Source organism: Pituophis catenifer, unplaced genomic scaffold (assembly GCF_029215685.1).
Source record: "Pituophis catenifer annectens isolate HBS135680 unplaced genomic scaffold, rPitCat1.0.hap2 SCAF_7, whole genome shotgun sequence".
NCBI lineage: Eukaryota > Metazoa > Chordata > Lepidosauria > Squamata > Colubridae > Pituophis > Pituophis catenifer.
This window is the reverse complement of record NW_027256887.1, coordinates 88,779,996-88,796,492: the sequence shown is the minus strand read 5'-3', so window position 1 is coordinate 88,796,492 and position 16,497 is coordinate 88,779,996. Positions and strand designations below refer to the sequence as shown.

The 16,497-nt window shown below is 49.9% G+C and overlaps 1 protein-coding gene across 1 annotated transcript in view; it reads left to right on the top strand.

Moving 5' to 3' along the window:
• The window catches only part of KCP (kielin cysteine rich BMP regulator), a 60,429-nt gene extending 44,704 nt beyond the window's left edge, over positions 1 to 15,725 (top strand). Inside the window, exons 31-44 of the mRNA XM_070947919.1 lie at positions 816 to 989; positions 1,807 to 1,889; positions 2,108 to 2,228; positions 3,058 to 3,140; positions 3,382 to 3,481; positions 4,934 to 5,022; positions 6,671 to 6,773; positions 8,294 to 8,436; positions 9,416 to 9,588; positions 11,077 to 11,188; positions 11,310 to 11,411; positions 12,750 to 12,933; positions 14,176 to 14,460; positions 15,355 to 15,725. Coding sequence (XP_070804020.1) covers positions 816 to 989; positions 1,807 to 1,889; positions 2,108 to 2,228; positions 3,058 to 3,140; positions 3,382 to 3,481; positions 4,934 to 5,022; positions 6,671 to 6,773; positions 8,294 to 8,436; positions 9,416 to 9,588; positions 11,077 to 11,188; positions 11,310 to 11,411; positions 12,750 to 12,933; positions 14,176 to 14,460; positions 15,355 to 15,572 — 1,970 coding nt within the window. The 3' untranslated portion in view covers positions 15,573 to 15,725. The remainder of the gene's footprint in view (positions 1 to 815; positions 990 to 1,806; positions 1,890 to 2,107; positions 2,229 to 3,057; positions 3,141 to 3,381; positions 3,482 to 4,933; positions 5,023 to 6,670; positions 6,774 to 8,293; positions 8,437 to 9,415; positions 9,589 to 11,076; positions 11,189 to 11,309; positions 11,412 to 12,749; positions 12,934 to 14,175; positions 14,461 to 15,354) is intronic.
• The last annotated feature ends 772 nt before the right edge of the window (positions 15,726 to 16,497 follow it).

The following is a 16,497-nucleotide window of genomic DNA, read 5'->3' as shown; positions in this document are numbered from 1 at the left end:
AAAGGAAGGAAAATAAAAGAGAGAAAGAGAAGAAGGAAGGAGGGAAGAAAGGAAACAAAAAAAGAATGAGAAAGAAAGAAGGAAGGAAGGAAATGAAGAGAAAGAAAGAAAGAAAGAAGAAAGGAAGGAAGGAAGGAAGGAAGGAAGGAAGGAAGGAAGGAAGGAAGGAAAATAAAAAGCGAGAGAAAGAGAGAAGGAGGGATGGAGGGAGGGAGGAAAGGAGAAAGAAAAAGAGAAAGAAAGAAAGAAGGAAGGAACTAGAAGGAAGGAAGGAAGGGGAAGGGAAGGGAAGGGAGGGAGGGAGGGAAGGAAGAAGGGAAGGAGAAGGGAGGGAGGGAGGCAAAAGAAAGGAAAGAGAATGAAAGGAAGGAAAAAAGGAAGGAAAATAAAAGAGAGAAAGAGAGAAGAAGGAAGAAGGGAAGAAAGGAAACAAAAAAGAAAGAATGAGAAAGGAAGAAGGAAGGAAGGAAATGAAGAGAAAGAAAGAAAGGAAAAGGAAGGAAAATAAAAAGCGAGAGAGAGAGAAGGAGGGAGGGAGGGAGGAAAGGAGAAAGAAGGAAGAAGGAACTAGAAAGAAGGAAGGAAGGAAGGAAGGAAGGAAGGAAAAGAAAGAAAGAAAGAAAGAAAGAAAGAAAGAAAGAAAGAAAGAAAGAAAGAAAGAAAGAAAGAAAGAAAGAAAGACAAAGAAACCGGCCCAAGAAATGCAGACCATCCCCCAGCCTTGCCCAGAAGAGCAGGGCCCATTCCCCCACCACCCCCTACCCCACCAGCAGGCCTGACCCCTCTCTGCCCTTCTCCCCCCCTCCCTTCTGCAGGTTGCGTGCACGAGGGCCAGGATCGGGCCGATGGCAGCAGCTGGTTTGCCCCCTCGGAGCCCTGCCAGGCCTGCCTGTGCGCAGATGGCGTCGTCACTTGCACCCGGATCATCTGCGTGAACTCCTGCCCTGCGCAGGTGGAAGTGCCCGGGGAGTGCTGCCCAGTGTGCGCAGGTGAGGAGGGGGCCGAGCTTAGAGCAGGGGGGTGGACTAGAAGACCTCCAAAGGCCCTTCGGTCATCGTTTGGGCATCTGTTGACCATGAGAGGAACCCCGAACCCTGTTCTTGCCAGCCCTTCGAGGTAGACTAGACTAGACTAAGGAATCCAACACCATCCCTATTATTGCAGGTAGTCCTCAACTTATAACCATTCATGTAGTGACCGCTCAAAGTTACAACAGCACTGGAAAAAGTGACTTATGACCATTTCCCACACTTATGACCGTTGCGTCACACTTACGACCATGATAAAAACGCAGGCGCTTGGCCACTGACTCATATTATGACACTTGCAGTGTCCCAGGGTCCCATTTTGCAACCTTCTGCCAAGCCAAAGTCAACAGGGAATCCAGATTCACTGAACAACCCTGGGACTAACTTAACAATGGCAGCGATCCGCTTAATAAATGAGGCAGGGAAGGTCGTAAAAATGGAGCAAAATTCACTTAACGACTGTCTCACTTAGCAACAGAAATGTTGGGCTCCATTGTGGTCGTAAGTCGAGGACTACCTGCATTTATGACGGTCGCAGTGCCCTGGGGTCACGACGTGATCCCCTTTGCGACCTTCTCAGCTAGCTCGTGATAAGTCAAGTCAAGGGAGGAAGCTAGATTTGCTTAATGACCGCATATTCACTCAACAACTACAGTGATTCGCTTACGACGCTTTCTCTGATTACAGTTCTATTCCGGACTCAAATTTCTCTTATCTAACTGTTATGAATCTCTTCCTCTCTTCTTCCTATGATCATTCTTCTCCTTCCTTTGCCCAGATTGCAGCTACAGGGGCCGTCATTATGGGCCGGGGGAGAGCTTCCAGCCTGGAGGAGACCCCTGTGAAATCTGCACCTGTCAGGTAGGAGCCCCCTCCCGCTGGATCCGACCAGTGCAGTCCTCCACTTAATGACCACAATGGCACCCAAAATTTCAGTTGCTAAGCGAGATATTTGTTAAGTGAATTTTGCAGTATTGAAGCGTTCGGAATTACAATGGCACTGAAAAAGGGACTTACGACCAGTTTTCACACATGCACGCACGCACAAACTCATACCCTCCCTCTGCTCCCCTCCCCAGCTAATGTCCGACGGCCATCCGCACCTCCAATGCCATCGCAAACAGTGTCCCAGCCTGCTGGATTGCACCCAGGACCAGATTCAGGCGCCAGCACCTGGCGCCTGCTGCCCCACCTGTGCACGTGAGTCTCTCTCCCCCCCCACTTTCCTTCTCCACTGAGCAGGAATGGGGTTCAGGGGGGCTCTCAAGAGAAACTACCCCTCCCTCAAAGGGGGGAAGTGTCTGACCTCCACTTGAAGGAAACGCGCAGAAGTCTGGAAAACGGCCCCTTCCGAACAGGACCTGCTTGGGGGTTTTGGACTCCAGGTCCCAGTAGCCTGGTGGATAATGGGTAGTGTAGTCCGTCATGCCTTCTGAAAGGCAGCAGGCAGTTTGTCTTCAGGAGGCTAAGCTGGTAGGGCTCCATGCCCTGGTCATTTTTAGGCCTCCCCTGCTGTCCCCATCGGCAGTTTCAGGGCAACCAAAGCAGCCGGTGGGCTTAAAGGGCCCTGTGGGGACGAGTGGGGGTCCTTTTGGAAAAGAAAAGCATCCCAAAAGTTTCACTTTCTCTTCTTCGTCCCTTCCTTTCCTCTCTTGCCTTCTCTCCCTTTCATTTCTCTGCTCTCCTTCCTGCCTGCCTTTTTCTCTATTCTTTTTTCCTTGTTTTTTTTTCCTGCCTTCCTGCCTGCCTTTCTATTTTTCTTTTGTTTTCCTTTCCTCCTCCGCTCCCTCTTTTCCTTACTCTTTTTTCCTTCCTTCCTTCCTTCCTTCCTTCTTTCCTTCCTTCTTTCCTTCCTTCCTTCCTGCCTCTCTCCATTTTCTTTTCTTTTCCTCCTTCTTTCCTTCTTCCCTTTTTTTCTTTCTTTTCCTTTTCCTTTCCTCCTTCCTCCTTCCCTCCCTCTCTTTTCCCTTCCCTTCCCTTCCCTCTCCCCCTCCTCCTCCTTCCCTTCCCCCTCTCCTTCCTTTCAAAGAAGCCCTCAGCAACTGCACCTCCGACCTGCTGGGCAACGAGGTCCAAGCCACCCAGGAACCCTGCTACACCTGTATGTGCCAGGTGAGGCTCCGCCCAGGACTGATGCCGCAGCAAAGGACGGGGTTCCTGCAGAGGGGTGGGGGAGGGGGCTTGGCGTGGCAGTGGTAGAGTCAGTGATTCAGATCTGCTTCTTTTCCAGTCTTCGTGACCATGGATGGTCGTCCCCTTCCTTGGTCTCCCCTAAGTCATCCGGGGGTGTCCAGAAGACCCCCAAGCATCCCTTTGTATGGGCCACGCCTGACGTTGCCCTCTTTCCATGCAGGATCTGACCTGGGTCTGTGTGCACCGAGGATGCCCCTTGCTCAGCTGCCCCAGCGCCCAACGCTTCACCCCGCCGGGTTCCTGCTGCCCAATCTGTGACGGTGACCTATCTCTCTGCCCTTTACGTCCCCTCCCTGCCCTGTGGAAGTTTGGTCTAGGGGTTAAGGTACCAGGCTAGAAAGCGGGAGATCACCAGTTCTAGTCCCGCCGTAGGCAGGAAAGCCAGCTGGGTGACTTTGGGCCAATCACCAGGAGACGGGGAGTTCTAGTCCTGCCTTAGGCATAAAAGTCAGCTTTGAGCCAATCACTCAGTCCAACACACCTCACAGGGTTGTTTTTGCAGGGAAAATAGGAGTAGGAAGATGTGTTGGATATGTTCACTACCATGAGTTAGTTATAAATAGAATAAAGGTGGGGAGAGAGAGAGAGAGAGAAAGGAAGGAGGAAAGAAAGGGAGGGAGGGAGGGATGAAGGAAGGAAGGAAGGAAGGAAGAAGGGAGGGAGGGAGGGAGGAAGGAAGAGAAAGGAGAGAAAGAAAGAGCTGAAGAGAAAAAAAGAAAGAAAGAAAGAAAGAGAGAAGGGAGGGAGGGAGGGAGGAAGGAAGGAAGAGAATGGAGAGAAAGAAAGAGCTGAAGAGAAAAGAAAGAAAGAAAGAAGAAAGAAAGGGAGGGAGGGAGGAAGGAAGGAAGAGACTGGAGAGAAAGAAAGAGCTGAAGAGAAAAAAGAAAGAAAGAGAGAAGGGAGGGAGGGAGGGAGGAAGGAAGGAAGAGAATGGAGAGAAAGAAAGAACTGAAGAGAAAAGAAAGAAAGAAGAAAGACAGAAAGAAAGAAACAAAGAAAGGAAAGAAAGAAAGAAGAAAGAAAGAAAGAAAGAAAGAAAGAAAGAAAGAAAGAAAGAAAGAAAGAAAGAAAGAGGAGGAGGGAGGGAGGATGGGGAATTCTGGGAGTCGAAGTCCACAAGTTTGCAAATGGCCAATTTTGGAGATCCCTGAATTAGAGGAACACTGCTTTACAAACCTTTAGTAAGGCCACACGTGGAATAGTGCCACCAGTTTTGGTGACCACAATATAAAGAAGATGTTGAGACTCTGGAAAAAGTGCAGAGAAGAGCAACTAAGAGGATTAAAGGCCTGGAGACTAAAAACATATGAAAGAACGGTTGCAGGATTTGGGTTTGGCCAGCCTAGAGAAAAGAAGGACAGGGGGGACATGAGAGCAGAACCCCAGGATTTGAGGGGCTGCTACCCCAAAGAAGAAGGGGTCCACCTATTCTCCAAAGCCCCTGAAGGCAGGACAAGAAGTAATGAATGGAAACTGATCAAGGAGAGAAGCAACCTGAAATTAAGGAGAATTTTTCTTTACAATGAGAACAATTAACCAGTGGAACAGCTTGCCACCAGAAGTTGTGGATGCTCCATCACTGGGAGATTTTAAGAAGAGACTGGACAGCCATTTGTCTGAAATGGTCGAGAGTCTCCCACTTGAGAGGCAGGTTGGACTAGAAGACCTCCAAGGTCCCTTCCACCTCCGTTATTCTATGATTCTTTTTGCAGAATGCGTGATCGAGGCTGACGGACGGCGGGTGTCCGACGGGGAGACCTGGAAGGACAGTGCGGACAGCTGCGTGTCCTGTTCGTGCCACGTAAGAACCTCGCACCCCTTTCAACCCAAACCCTGCATGGTCTGTTCACTGACCAGTTGGGAGCCGATGCCGGAAATCCTCGACTTAACGACCGTGATTGAGCCCAGAATTATGGTCATTAAGTCCCACTGCTCATTAAGCCGGTGATCATGCTGGATTTTAAAACCTTTTTTTTACAGTGGTTGTTAAACCAATGTGGAAGTTGTTAAGTGAACAGCCCAGTCATTAAGTGAATGCATTGTCTGCAAAGGTTGTGAGTTCGATCCTAGGTAGAGGCAGATATTTCTCTCTCTGGGCGCAATGAGAATATATCTGCTGAACAAAACTCTGCATTGGTGTCAGGAAAGGCATCCGGCCAATAAAACACCCAGCTCCTTTCAGTTGTCCAACCTCCTGATTATGGATTATCAGAATCAAGGGATTATGAGGTTGTTAAATGATTGTCTGCAAAAGACGTTTTTTGAAGTGTGAACTTGGTTTCCAGCAAAAATGTTGTAGATTGCAGTGACATCATCACGGCACACTGCTAACAGTCGTAAGTGCAGGACGGTCCCCAAAATGCAATCATGGGGTAGGGGGGCAGCTGTCATAACTTTGAATCCAGGTCGTAAATAGTTTTGGGTAGCTGTGTTATAACTTTAAGCGGTCACTAAGCAAGCAGTCATACAACAAAGATTCCCTATAATTACCAAGGATATTGGCAGTGTTTCTCAGTTCCCCAAGTTTCTAGTCCATGTTGAGACAAGTCGTCCTCGAATTACGACCACAATTGACCCCAACATCTCTTTTTTTATATAAAAAGTTTTTTTATTTTTAAAAGCAAAAACAAAACATAAAAACATTATCATTCCAAACAGTTACAGACAGCATGTCAGTCGGTGACATTTTTTGTGCTCCTCCTCTCTTCCATTTATCACTAAACATGCTAGTTTATTTCCAAAAATGTCAACATCCATTTATTTCACAATTGACCCCAAAATTTCTGATGCAAAGCGAGACAGATGTTAAATGAATTTTACCCCATTTTACAACCTTTCTTGCCGTAGTTGTTAAGCGAATCACTTCAGTTATTAAGTGAGTCACACAGTTGTTAAATGAATCTGGCTTCCCCACTGTTGCAAAGGGGGAATCATGTGACCCCAGGAGACTACAACCGTCATAAAAATGAATCAGTTGCCAAGCATCCGAATTTGGACCATGGGAATGCTGCCGTGGTCGTAAGTCTGAAAAACGGTTGTAAGTCACTATTTTCAGTGCCATTGTAACTTCAAATGGTCACTAAACGAACTGTTGAAGGTCGAGGACAACCTGTTTTCCCTTCCTAGTTTTTACCAAGAATAAGACCGAGGGTGAAAATTGATAAATTGTAGAATGGCAAAAGAATGGTGTAGATTTGAACCCAGGGCCGGCGGTCTTATCTGCGAGAAGGTTTGGCCCACAATCCTAGATTAGAATTGCATTTCTGAAGGTCTTTCATAGCTGGCATTTTAGGGAACTGCTTTGCCATCATTAGTGCCACCCGGGGAGGTTTAGAGTGGGCAAAAACACATCCTTAGAAATGCATTTTGGGTGGCAACACAAGTTTGAGGCCGGTGTCTCTCAGACACGCAACTTTGTGGTGTAACAAGCCTTCTTGTTTGGTGTGCAGCTGGGACACGTGGAGTGCCACATCCAGGAGTGTCTGCCCTTGGTGTGCCAGGATGGCCTGGTGGAGGTACAGGTGCCAGGGCAGTGCTGCGCCGAATGCCAAGGTAAGACAATAAAACACACACAAGAAGAAAAGGGCATTGTTGTTTAGCACAAACCCTGTTAGCAAATGCATTTCGTGTTCCATGATGGCAGTCTTACAATATTTGAGGGGCTGCCCCAAAGAAGAGGCAGTCAAGCTATTCTCCAAAGCACCGGAAGGCAGGAGAAGAAGCAACGGATGGAAACTAATCGAGGAGAGAAGCAACTGAGAACGAAGGAGGAATTTCTTGATAGTGAGAACAATTAATCAGTGGAACTGTTTGCCACCAGAAGTTGTAGGTGCTCCAACACGGGGGGGGGGGGGTCTTAAGAAGAGACTGGACAGCCACTTGTCTGAAATGGGACAGGGGTGTCCTGATTGAGCAGAAGGTTGGACTAGAAGACCTCCGAGGTCCCTCCCAACATTCGGTTAAATTCGATCAGTGAAATAAAAGCAGGTTTGATAAAGGAAATCATAGGAAATTTAATCGATAAAATAAAAGCAAATTGGACCGATGCAATAAGTGCTGAATAAGTACATTCAGCTGCCTGCAATTACTGCAAGTTCGAATCTCCCCAGGCTCAAGGTTGACTCAGCCTTCCATCCTTTCTAAGGTAGGTAAAATGAGGACCCAGATTGTGGGGGCAATAAGCTGACTTTGTATAAATATACAAAAGGATGAAGGCTATTGCTTAACGCATTATAAGCCGCCCTGAGTCTCCGGAGAAGGGCGGCATATAAATCAAATTAAAAAAAAAAGTGCAAATTCGATAAGCAAAATAAATGCAAGTTCGATAAATAAAGGCAAACTGGAGAAATTAAAAGTAAATTCAATCGATAAGATACCAGCAAATTTAACAGATAAAATAAATGCAAACTTCGCTTACAGCAAGGTCCTGATTTGAGCTCTCATACAAATGGTTGTGGAGTGGGGGGGGAGAGGGAATCTTTTGCTAAGACCCTGCCCTTTCATTTGCCAATTTAAAAAAAAAATACAGATTTTTACAGCCTTAGCCAATACATTTGCACAGTGGTGGGATTCAAATAATTTAACAACCGGTTCTCTGCCCTAATGACCAGCTGGGTAGGTGTGGCTCGGTGGTCATGTGACCGTGTGGGCGTGGCCAACTCAACATCACTCACGTCGATGGGCGCTTCGCCTTAGCTGTTACAATGTAATAAGGGTTAATGGAGAGGCAGTTTCTGTAAGCAGGGCAATAAAGATTAGGCTAGAAACACCACCAGAACATTTCTTTCCTGCCTTCCTTACAGGATTAGCCCTGTAAAGTGGGGGGAAAAACAAAATAAGATTTCTTCTAACAACCGGTTCTCCGAACGGCTTAGAAAGTTAACAACCGGTTCTCCCGAATAGGTGCGAACTGGCTGAATCCCACCACTGCATTTGCACCTAGTGGTGCCTCTCCAGGGTGAGCTGGGGGTGGGAATCCAGGTGCAGCGACGTTGGGGGCAGGAAGAAGGGGCAGTTTGCAAGACGACATCACCTTCTTCCCCACCCCCACCCCCATCCGTCTCTTTCCCCAGATCCTGGCCAGAACTGCTCCCACCTGAGCCAGGTCTTCCACTCCAACCAGCGCTGGCAGGTGGACGAATGCACCTCCTGTACCTGCGTGTCTGGCCAGGTGCACTGTCGTCGTGAACGCTGCCCCCCCTCTACCTGTGCTGCGGTGAGTTGCAGAGAAAGGTCTGGATGGGGGGGTGGGATCAGACAGAGTCTGTCCCACCCTGGGGTTCCCCCCAGTTCAAGAGGGAGTTGCCACAATCACTCAGAGGGCTACCTTAAAGATAGTCCTTGACTTACAACCAGTGGTGAAATCTAAAATTTGTTACTACCGGTTCTGTGGGCGTGGCTTAGGGGGGTGTAATGTGACTGGGTGGGCGTGGTCAATTATTTTTTTACTTTTAAAAGCATTTTTTCTACAACCTCTAAAAAAATGCTTTTAAAAGCCTCCGACGATCCCAGCTGAGCCGCGTGATCATCAGAGGCTTTTTTTTTTTACTTTTAAAAGCTTTTTTTCGGCCGAAGAGGTTGTAGAAAAAATGCTTTGAAAAGTTTAAAAAAAAGCCTCTGATGATCGTGCGGCTCAGCTGGGCATGGAGGGGGGGCATTTTTGATACCGGTTCTCCGAACCACCCGCCTCCATCGCTACCGGATCGGGAGCATTTCACCCCTGCTTACAACCATTTGTTACTTTGAACTTTGACCTTTCAAAGTTATAACAGCACTGGGAGAAAGGATTGTTTTTCACACTTACGACTGTCGCAGCATCCCCGTGGTCACGTGACCAAAATACGGCCGCTTGGCAACTGATTCGTATTTATGACGCCTGCAAGGTCTCAGGGTCACATATCCCCTCTCACGAGCGACGTCCGTGCGGAAATCAGATTCATGTAACAACCGTGTGACTAACTTAACAACTGCACTTAACAACTGCGTCAGGAAAGGTCATAAAATGGGGCCAAACTGCCTTTGCAACTGTCTCGCTTAGCAACGGAAATTTGGGGCTCCATTGTGGTCGTAAGTCGAGGTTTACCTGTAGTGGCCCAAAGCCATTAACCTTGCTGGGGAGAAGGGTTGTGTCTCTGGAGGAGGGAGAGGGGAAGAGAGGGAACTCTGATGCTCCGGGCTGTGTTCTTTGCCGACAGGACGAGACTCCAGCCCTGATCCCCGGCGTGTGCTGCCCCCGTTGCGTCCCGCATCCCGCCACCTGCGTGGCCTTCGGTGACCCCCACTACCGGACGTTCGATGGCAAAATGATCCACTTCCAAGGGGGCTGCAAGTACGTCCTGTCCCAGGATTGCCATGGGGAGGACTTCAGGTGAGCCCCCTTCCTCTCCAAGCCCAGATCTTCAATGCTAACCTCAAATTTAAGGTCGGGGGTAGGAATGCCTTTGTTCTTTTGCCAGATGTCTATGGAGATTCTCCGTCACTCAGGTCAGGGTTATCCCAAAGGTGCTTTTTTTCAAGAGGCAACTGGACTTTCTAGTTTTTCTTTGAAGACGTTTCGCTTCTCATCCAAGAAGCTTCTTCAGCTCTGGCTGGATAGTGAGGAAGGGAAGGATTGATACTCCTTGCAGACAGCTGGTCATTTGCATCGTTTTAGAGGGTCGTTGAGACCACTTGGAGGTTTATCTGTGTCCTCAGGGTCACACCTGAGTGGTGCAAAATGGGTGTGGAGCCTTCTTGGAGCTCTTGAAAGGACCATGTTGTAGACTGGAGATAGATGATATCGTATCCCTCCCTCTCTGTTGAGGGAGGGCTGTTCAGTTTTGAGATAGATGGCCTCTCTGACCCCCTCTTTCAAACCAGCAGCCCTCCCTGTCCAGAATGTGGACTTTGTTGTCTTCAAAAGAGTGGCCTTTTGCCTTTTAAATGCAGATAGACTGTTGAATCTAGTCCTGATGGTTTTCTTCTCCTGTGTTGTGCCATGCGTTTATGAAGTGGTTGTTTTGTTTCCCCAATGTACAGAATAGAATATTTTTACTTTATTGTCACTTTGAATATACACTCATCGTCATACATTAAAATTAAATTACGTTGCATACAGCTCTCAAAGGGTCTCCACCTCTAATATACTGTGTTTCCCTGAAAACAAGACCCTGTCTTATATTTTTTGAACCCCGAAATAAGCGCTTGGCCTTGTTTTCGGGGAGGTCTTAGTATTTTGGGGCACGTGGAACAAGAATGGGGCTCCTCTTGCCATCTTACCTGATTTCTAGCTCTGCGTTTAAATATTTTCGAGGAGGGCTTATTTTCAGGGAGGGCTTATTTTCGGGGGGAGGCTTATTTTAGCGCATGCACTCAAAAGCCCAATTGGGCTTATTATCCAGGGATGTCTTTTATTTTCGGGGAAACAAGGTAAACGTAAACATGACAAGATCAATAAATAAATACAAAATTATGCATGTACCCACATAATATTATATGACACGGAGAAACAACACAGTCTGCACACATCTCACTGCATTGTACTGCATGTACCACGTTGCTCGGTTCCTGTCGGGGTGTTTTATCCTTGGGGCGGACAAGCGTCTGCCTTAGTGTATTTTTCAGGTTGCAATTATATTCTTGACCCGTCTCAATCAACAATAAGAGAGAGACGTTCCCTGAGGATGATGAGCTCCAGCACGAGCCTGAAAGTTTGGAAGAATAAACCTTGGATCCCGGAGATCCTGCCAAAATAAGTCAGCTTGTGGGGCACCATGCAACAAGCTGAGATACCATCCGACTTGCATGGAGAACCAATGGCGACCTTTCCAAAGGTCCAAAGTAACTCTCGAATTATTCTACTCCCTCCTCCATCCAGCATCCATGTGACCAACGAGGACCGTGGACGCCCGGGCGTGTCCTGGACCAAGGAAGTGACCGTGTTGATCGGGGACACCACGGTGCAGTTGCTGCAGGACGGTGTGGTCATGGTGAGGCGGGCAAAGGGGCATCGATTGGCCTTCCTGCACCCAACTGTTCTGCAAGAGGGGGGGAGGGCAGGCAAGATCCAGCCCCTCACCCGGACATGGTGACCTTCATCTCCCTCTGCAGGTGGACTCCCAGACGGTGACCCTCCCCTTCCTGAAGGAGCCCCTCCTCTCCGTGGAGCCAAAGGGCAGCACTCTGCTGCTAAACACCAACATTGGAGTCAAGGTAGTTGGGGCAGTGGTGAAATCTGAAGTGGTTTGCTAACGGTTCACTGGCCGTGCATGTGCACCAAATGCGCACTGCACGCACACATGTGCAGTATGCGCCAAAAGGAGGCTTGGGAAGGTAAGTAGAACAGTGAGGGGAGGGATCAGCTGTGCCGCGCGATTTACCTTTGCTAGAAAACTGCTTCCTAGCAAAGCTAAACCGTGTGACACAGCTGATCGTCGAAATATCGGTTCAGAGGTACTGGTAGCTTTTTTTTTTTTTACTACCGATTTGCCCGAACCGGAGCGAACCGGTAGCATTTCACCCCTGAGTTGGGGGGTTGAGGAGATGCCCCCAGCCCCCACAAGCAACACATTGGGGGGGGTTTTCCAGAGATCAGGGGCAGCAAGTTGGGGGGCTCAGTCAATTGGGGAAATTGGGGGAAAGGCAACCAAGTTGTACCAAAGACATTCCCGTTCTGTAACTGGTGTTTTCTGCTCTCTAACACTACAGGGGCATCCATGTTTCACTGCCCAAGCCATCTAAAACAGGGGTCCCCAACCTTGGCAACTTTAAGACTTGGGGACTTCAACTCCCAGAGTTCCTCAGCCAGAGGAACTCTGGGAGTTGAAGTCCCCAAGTCCTAAAGTTGCCAAGGTTGGAGACCCCTGATCTAAAACATGAACAGTGTTTGCAAGTATTGAGTAAAGGCAGTCCTCGACTTACAACAGTTTGTTTAGTGACCAAAGTTACAACGGGACTGAAAAAAAGGGCCTTAGGACCGTGTTTCACACTTACGACAGTTGCGGCATCTCCGTGGTCATGCGATCCAAATTCAGATGCTTGGCAACTGACTCGTATTTATGACGGTTGCCGCGTCCCCGGGATCGCGTGCGGGTTCCTCCCTTTGTGACCTTCTGACGAGCAAAGCCAATGGGAGAAGCCGGATTCACTTAACAACCATGTCGCTGATTGAACAAGGGCAGCGATTCCCTGAACGAATGCGGCCAGAAAAGTTTGTAAAATGGGGCGAAACTCCCTTGGAAAGACATTTTTCACATAGCGATAGAAATTCTGGGCTCCATTGTAGTCGTAAGTCGAGGACGACCTGTATGATTAGCCTAGACTAAGAGTGTCATCTTCATTTCGGAGACTTCTGCCAAAGGAGATCTCACCCCATCATGTGGCGGCCTGTTCCACTGACTAACAGCTCAGGAGTGTCTAGCCTGAAACTCTTTTCTTACAGTTGGTAGCTTTGGTCTAGCTCTTGGCGGAAGGGGGGGGGCAACAGCGAGTAAATCCTTTCCTTCATGCCCCAGATGTGGCACATCGTTGGGTCCTTTTGCTCACCTGCAGGTGCTCTGGAATGGCCGTTCACACCTGGAAGTCAGCGTGCCCGGAACATACAAAGGGCGCCTGTGTGGGCTTTGTGGCAACTTCAACAGCTTCCCGCAGGACGATCTGCGCATGCGGTCCGGACACCTGAGCCTGTCGGAGGCAGCCTTTGGGAACAGCTGGAAGGCAAGTCAGGGGGGAGGAAGTGGAGGGAGGAGGGAGGAGGAGGAGGAAGGAGAAGGGAGAGCAGGAGGAAGAAAGGAAGGAAGAAAAGAAATGGGAAAAAGGGAGGAACAAAGGAAGGAAGGGGGAAGGGAAGGAGGAAGGAAATGGGAGGAAGGGAAGAAATGGGAAGAAGGAAGGAAGGAGGGAAGGAGGAAGGAAATGGGAGGAAGGAAGGAGGGAAAGAAATGGGTGGGAGGGAGGAACGAAGGAAGGAAGGGGGAAGGGAAGGAGGAAGGAAATGGGAGGGAGGAAAGGAGGGGGAGAGAGAGGAATGAAGGGGGAAGTAAATGGGAGGGAGGGAAGAAATGAGAGGAAGGAAGGAAGAAGGGAAGGAGGAAGGAAATGGGAGGGAGGAAAGGAGGGGGAGAGAGAGGAATGAAGGGGGAAGTAAATGGGAGGGAGGGAAGAAATGAGAGGAAGGAAGGAAGAAGGGAAGGAGGAAGGAAATGGGAGGGAGGAAGGAAGAAGGGAAAGAAATGGGCGGGAGGGAGGAATGAAGGAAGGGGGAAGGGAAGGAGGAAGTAAATGGGAGGGAGGAAAGGAGGGGGAGAGAGAGGAAGGAAGGGGGAAGTAAATGGGAGGGAGGGAAGAAATGAGAGGAAGGAAGGAAGAAGGGAAAGAGGAAGGAAATGGGAGGGAGGAAAGGAGGGGGAGAGAGGAAGGAAGGGGGAAGGAAATGGGAGGGAGGGAGGAAATGGGAGGAAGGAAGGAAGAAGGGAAAGAGGAAGGAAATGGGAGGGAGGAAGGAAGGAGGGAAAGAAATGGGCGGGAGGGAGGAATGAAGGAAGGGGGAAGGGAAGGAGGAAGAAAATGGGAGGGAAGGAAGGAGGGAGGGGGAGAGGAAGGAAGGAAGGAGAAAGGGAAGGAAGGAAAAGAGAAGGGAAAATGGGAAAGGAAGGAGGGGGAGGCAAGAGAATCCATCTATCCATGCTGGTTGAGTTGAAGTCCACCAACCGTCAAGCGGTTGACCTTGAGAAATGCCACTCCAGGCACCTAGTCAGCCTTCAGTTACTTCCAGCCCCAGAATAACAGCGATGCGCCTTCTTCTTCCTGGCAATCCACCCGGTTCCCAAACTGCCCAAAGCGCCACTGTTCCTCTCCAGAGGCCCTTGGTCCTCAAGACCTTAACCCCACACCGGGCAGGCCCTCCACGGGACAGAGGGAGGGGGCTTCTGCAGACCGCGTGTCGCTTCCTCCCAGGTGGCCGGTGCCAACGCTACAGGGTCCCACCGCTGCGCCGACGCGCTGGATGCAGATCCCTGCAAAGGATCCGGGTACCGTTCCCGCAAAGAGGCCAACGCCCGTTGCAAGGTGCTGAAGTCGCCCCCCTTTGCGCGCTGCCATGCCGCCGTGGCCCCGGAGCCCTTCTTCGCTTCCTGCGTCTACGACCTCTGCGCCTGTGGGGCTGCCGGCACGGACGACTGTCTCTGCGAGGTCTTGGAGGCCTATGCCAGCCAGTGCCGCCATGCTGGCGTGATGCTCCAGTGGCGCTCGCCTACCCTCTGCGGTGAGAATGTGGTGGGCTGGCTGCGCCTCCCGCTCGGTCCTGGGGCGGGGAGGCAGTGTTTGGGGTCAAATGAAAGCAGGACGGGACCCTGGGAGGTCAAGTGGGGCTAAAAGGAGGAGAAACATCAATAGAAGCGAGTATTTGCAGCTCAGGGTTCAACTGAGGGATCTTGGTGCTCTCTGAGCTTGGTGGTTGTTGGTTTTTTGCAAACATTTCATGACCTAACTGGGTAGTATCATCAGTGCTAGAAGGGAGTGGGGTTTGTGCAGGAGAGGCCAATTTATTGGCCACTTGCCCAATAAAAAATTCTATTCTATTTTCTCCTTCCTCCCTCCCTCCCTTCTTCCTTTTCTCCTTCCTTCCTCCTTCCTTCCTTCCTTTTTCTCCTCCCTCCCTCCTTCTTCCTTCTCTCTTTCCTTCCTCCCTCCTTTCTTCCTTCCGTTTTTTCTCCTCCCTCCCTCCTTCTTCCTTTTCTCTCCTTCCTTCCTTCCTCCTTTCTTCCTTCCTTTTTCTCCTCCCTCCCTCCTTCTTCCTTTTCTCTCCCTCCTTCCTTCCCTCCCTCCCTTTTCTCTCCTTCCTTCCTTCCTTCTTCTCTCCTTCCTTCCTCCTTTCTTCCCTCCTTTTTCTCCTCCCTCCCTCCTTCCTTTTCTCTCCATCCTTCCTTCCTTCCCTCCCTCCCTCCCTTCCTTTTCTCTCCTTCCTTCCTTCCTCTCTTCTTCCCTTTCTCCCTTCCCTCCCTCCAGGAGTCTGGCCCTGCCCTAGTCTTACGTCAGTCCTCTGTGCTTCGTATGGCACATGGTACCCCCTGCCTCTCCCTGGAGTGGCACAGTCCTAACCTATCCGTCCCCTCCCTCCTTCCTGCTACTAATCCCCTGCCTCTCTCTTCCTCCGCAGCGGTGGGCTGTCCCCAAGAGAGGGGCTACGTCTTTGACGAGTGTGGCCCTCCCTGTCCCAAGACCTGCTTCAACCACGCCGTGCCTTTGGGGGTGCTGGAGTCCCACTGCTTTAAGCCCTGTGTGCCAGGCTGCCAGTGCCCAGCGGGCTTGGTGGAGCACCAGGCCCACTGCATCCTCCCAGAGACCTGCCCACCCATCGTCCACGGCACCCTCTGAACTGGACCATCTCAGGAGAGCTACCTACCTTCGCTCCCTTCCGGGACAGCCGTGGACCTTCGACAGGGACCTTCTCCAGCTACCGAAACACAACACACAGGTTCACACAAACCACACAGAGCTGCCTTGGTGGTGCACTCTCCCTTGGGGGAAGAGGAGGGTCAACTGATGTGCTTGGCAAGGGCAGAAGATGCCCCTTGTCATGAACTCTTGAGAAATCTGGGCCCCGGTGCTCATGAACGAGAATTTCCACCCAATGCTCCAGAACTAGCAGAAAGTTTGAATGATGAACCACGATTAATGAGGCAAAACCAAATCATTGGGAAAAAGTGTGTGATTTGTCTTGTTTGCATTGCGTTATGGGTCACAGATATACACAATTCTCCCTCCCTATCCCTTTTCTTCCTGGGCCTTCAAACGCAAATCATGTACATGCCCACACAGACACAAACACAGACACACTGGAATCTCTGGAATCTCCTTCCACCTTCCGTGTACGAAGCGGATGAGAAAATACCGCTCCTATATTGTCTAGTTGCAAAGTGCTCCTTGGTATCAAATTGGGCCCTTCTCATTGCACCAGCCTCATCCAGAGCTCTCTGGAGAGGCTCCTGGCCCTCTTGCTGGCAACTTCTGGGTGCTGCTTTCAATCAATCTGGCTTTTGCTGAGCAGAAAGTTTCCTGACACACCTTCTCTGACCAGGAGAACTTCAGATATACCTCCCAACTGTGGGCCACATTGGCTGAGGATTCTGGTAATTGTAGTCCAATATCATCAAGGCGTTCAATCAAGGTGGTGGGGGCTCTCATAGAAGCCTCCCCCATAATCACCCAGATAGTTTCATGCCCAAAGTGGGACTCGCTATCTCCTGGTTTCTAGGCTGTCACCTTACCCACTATACCACGGGTGTCAAAGTCGCGGCGT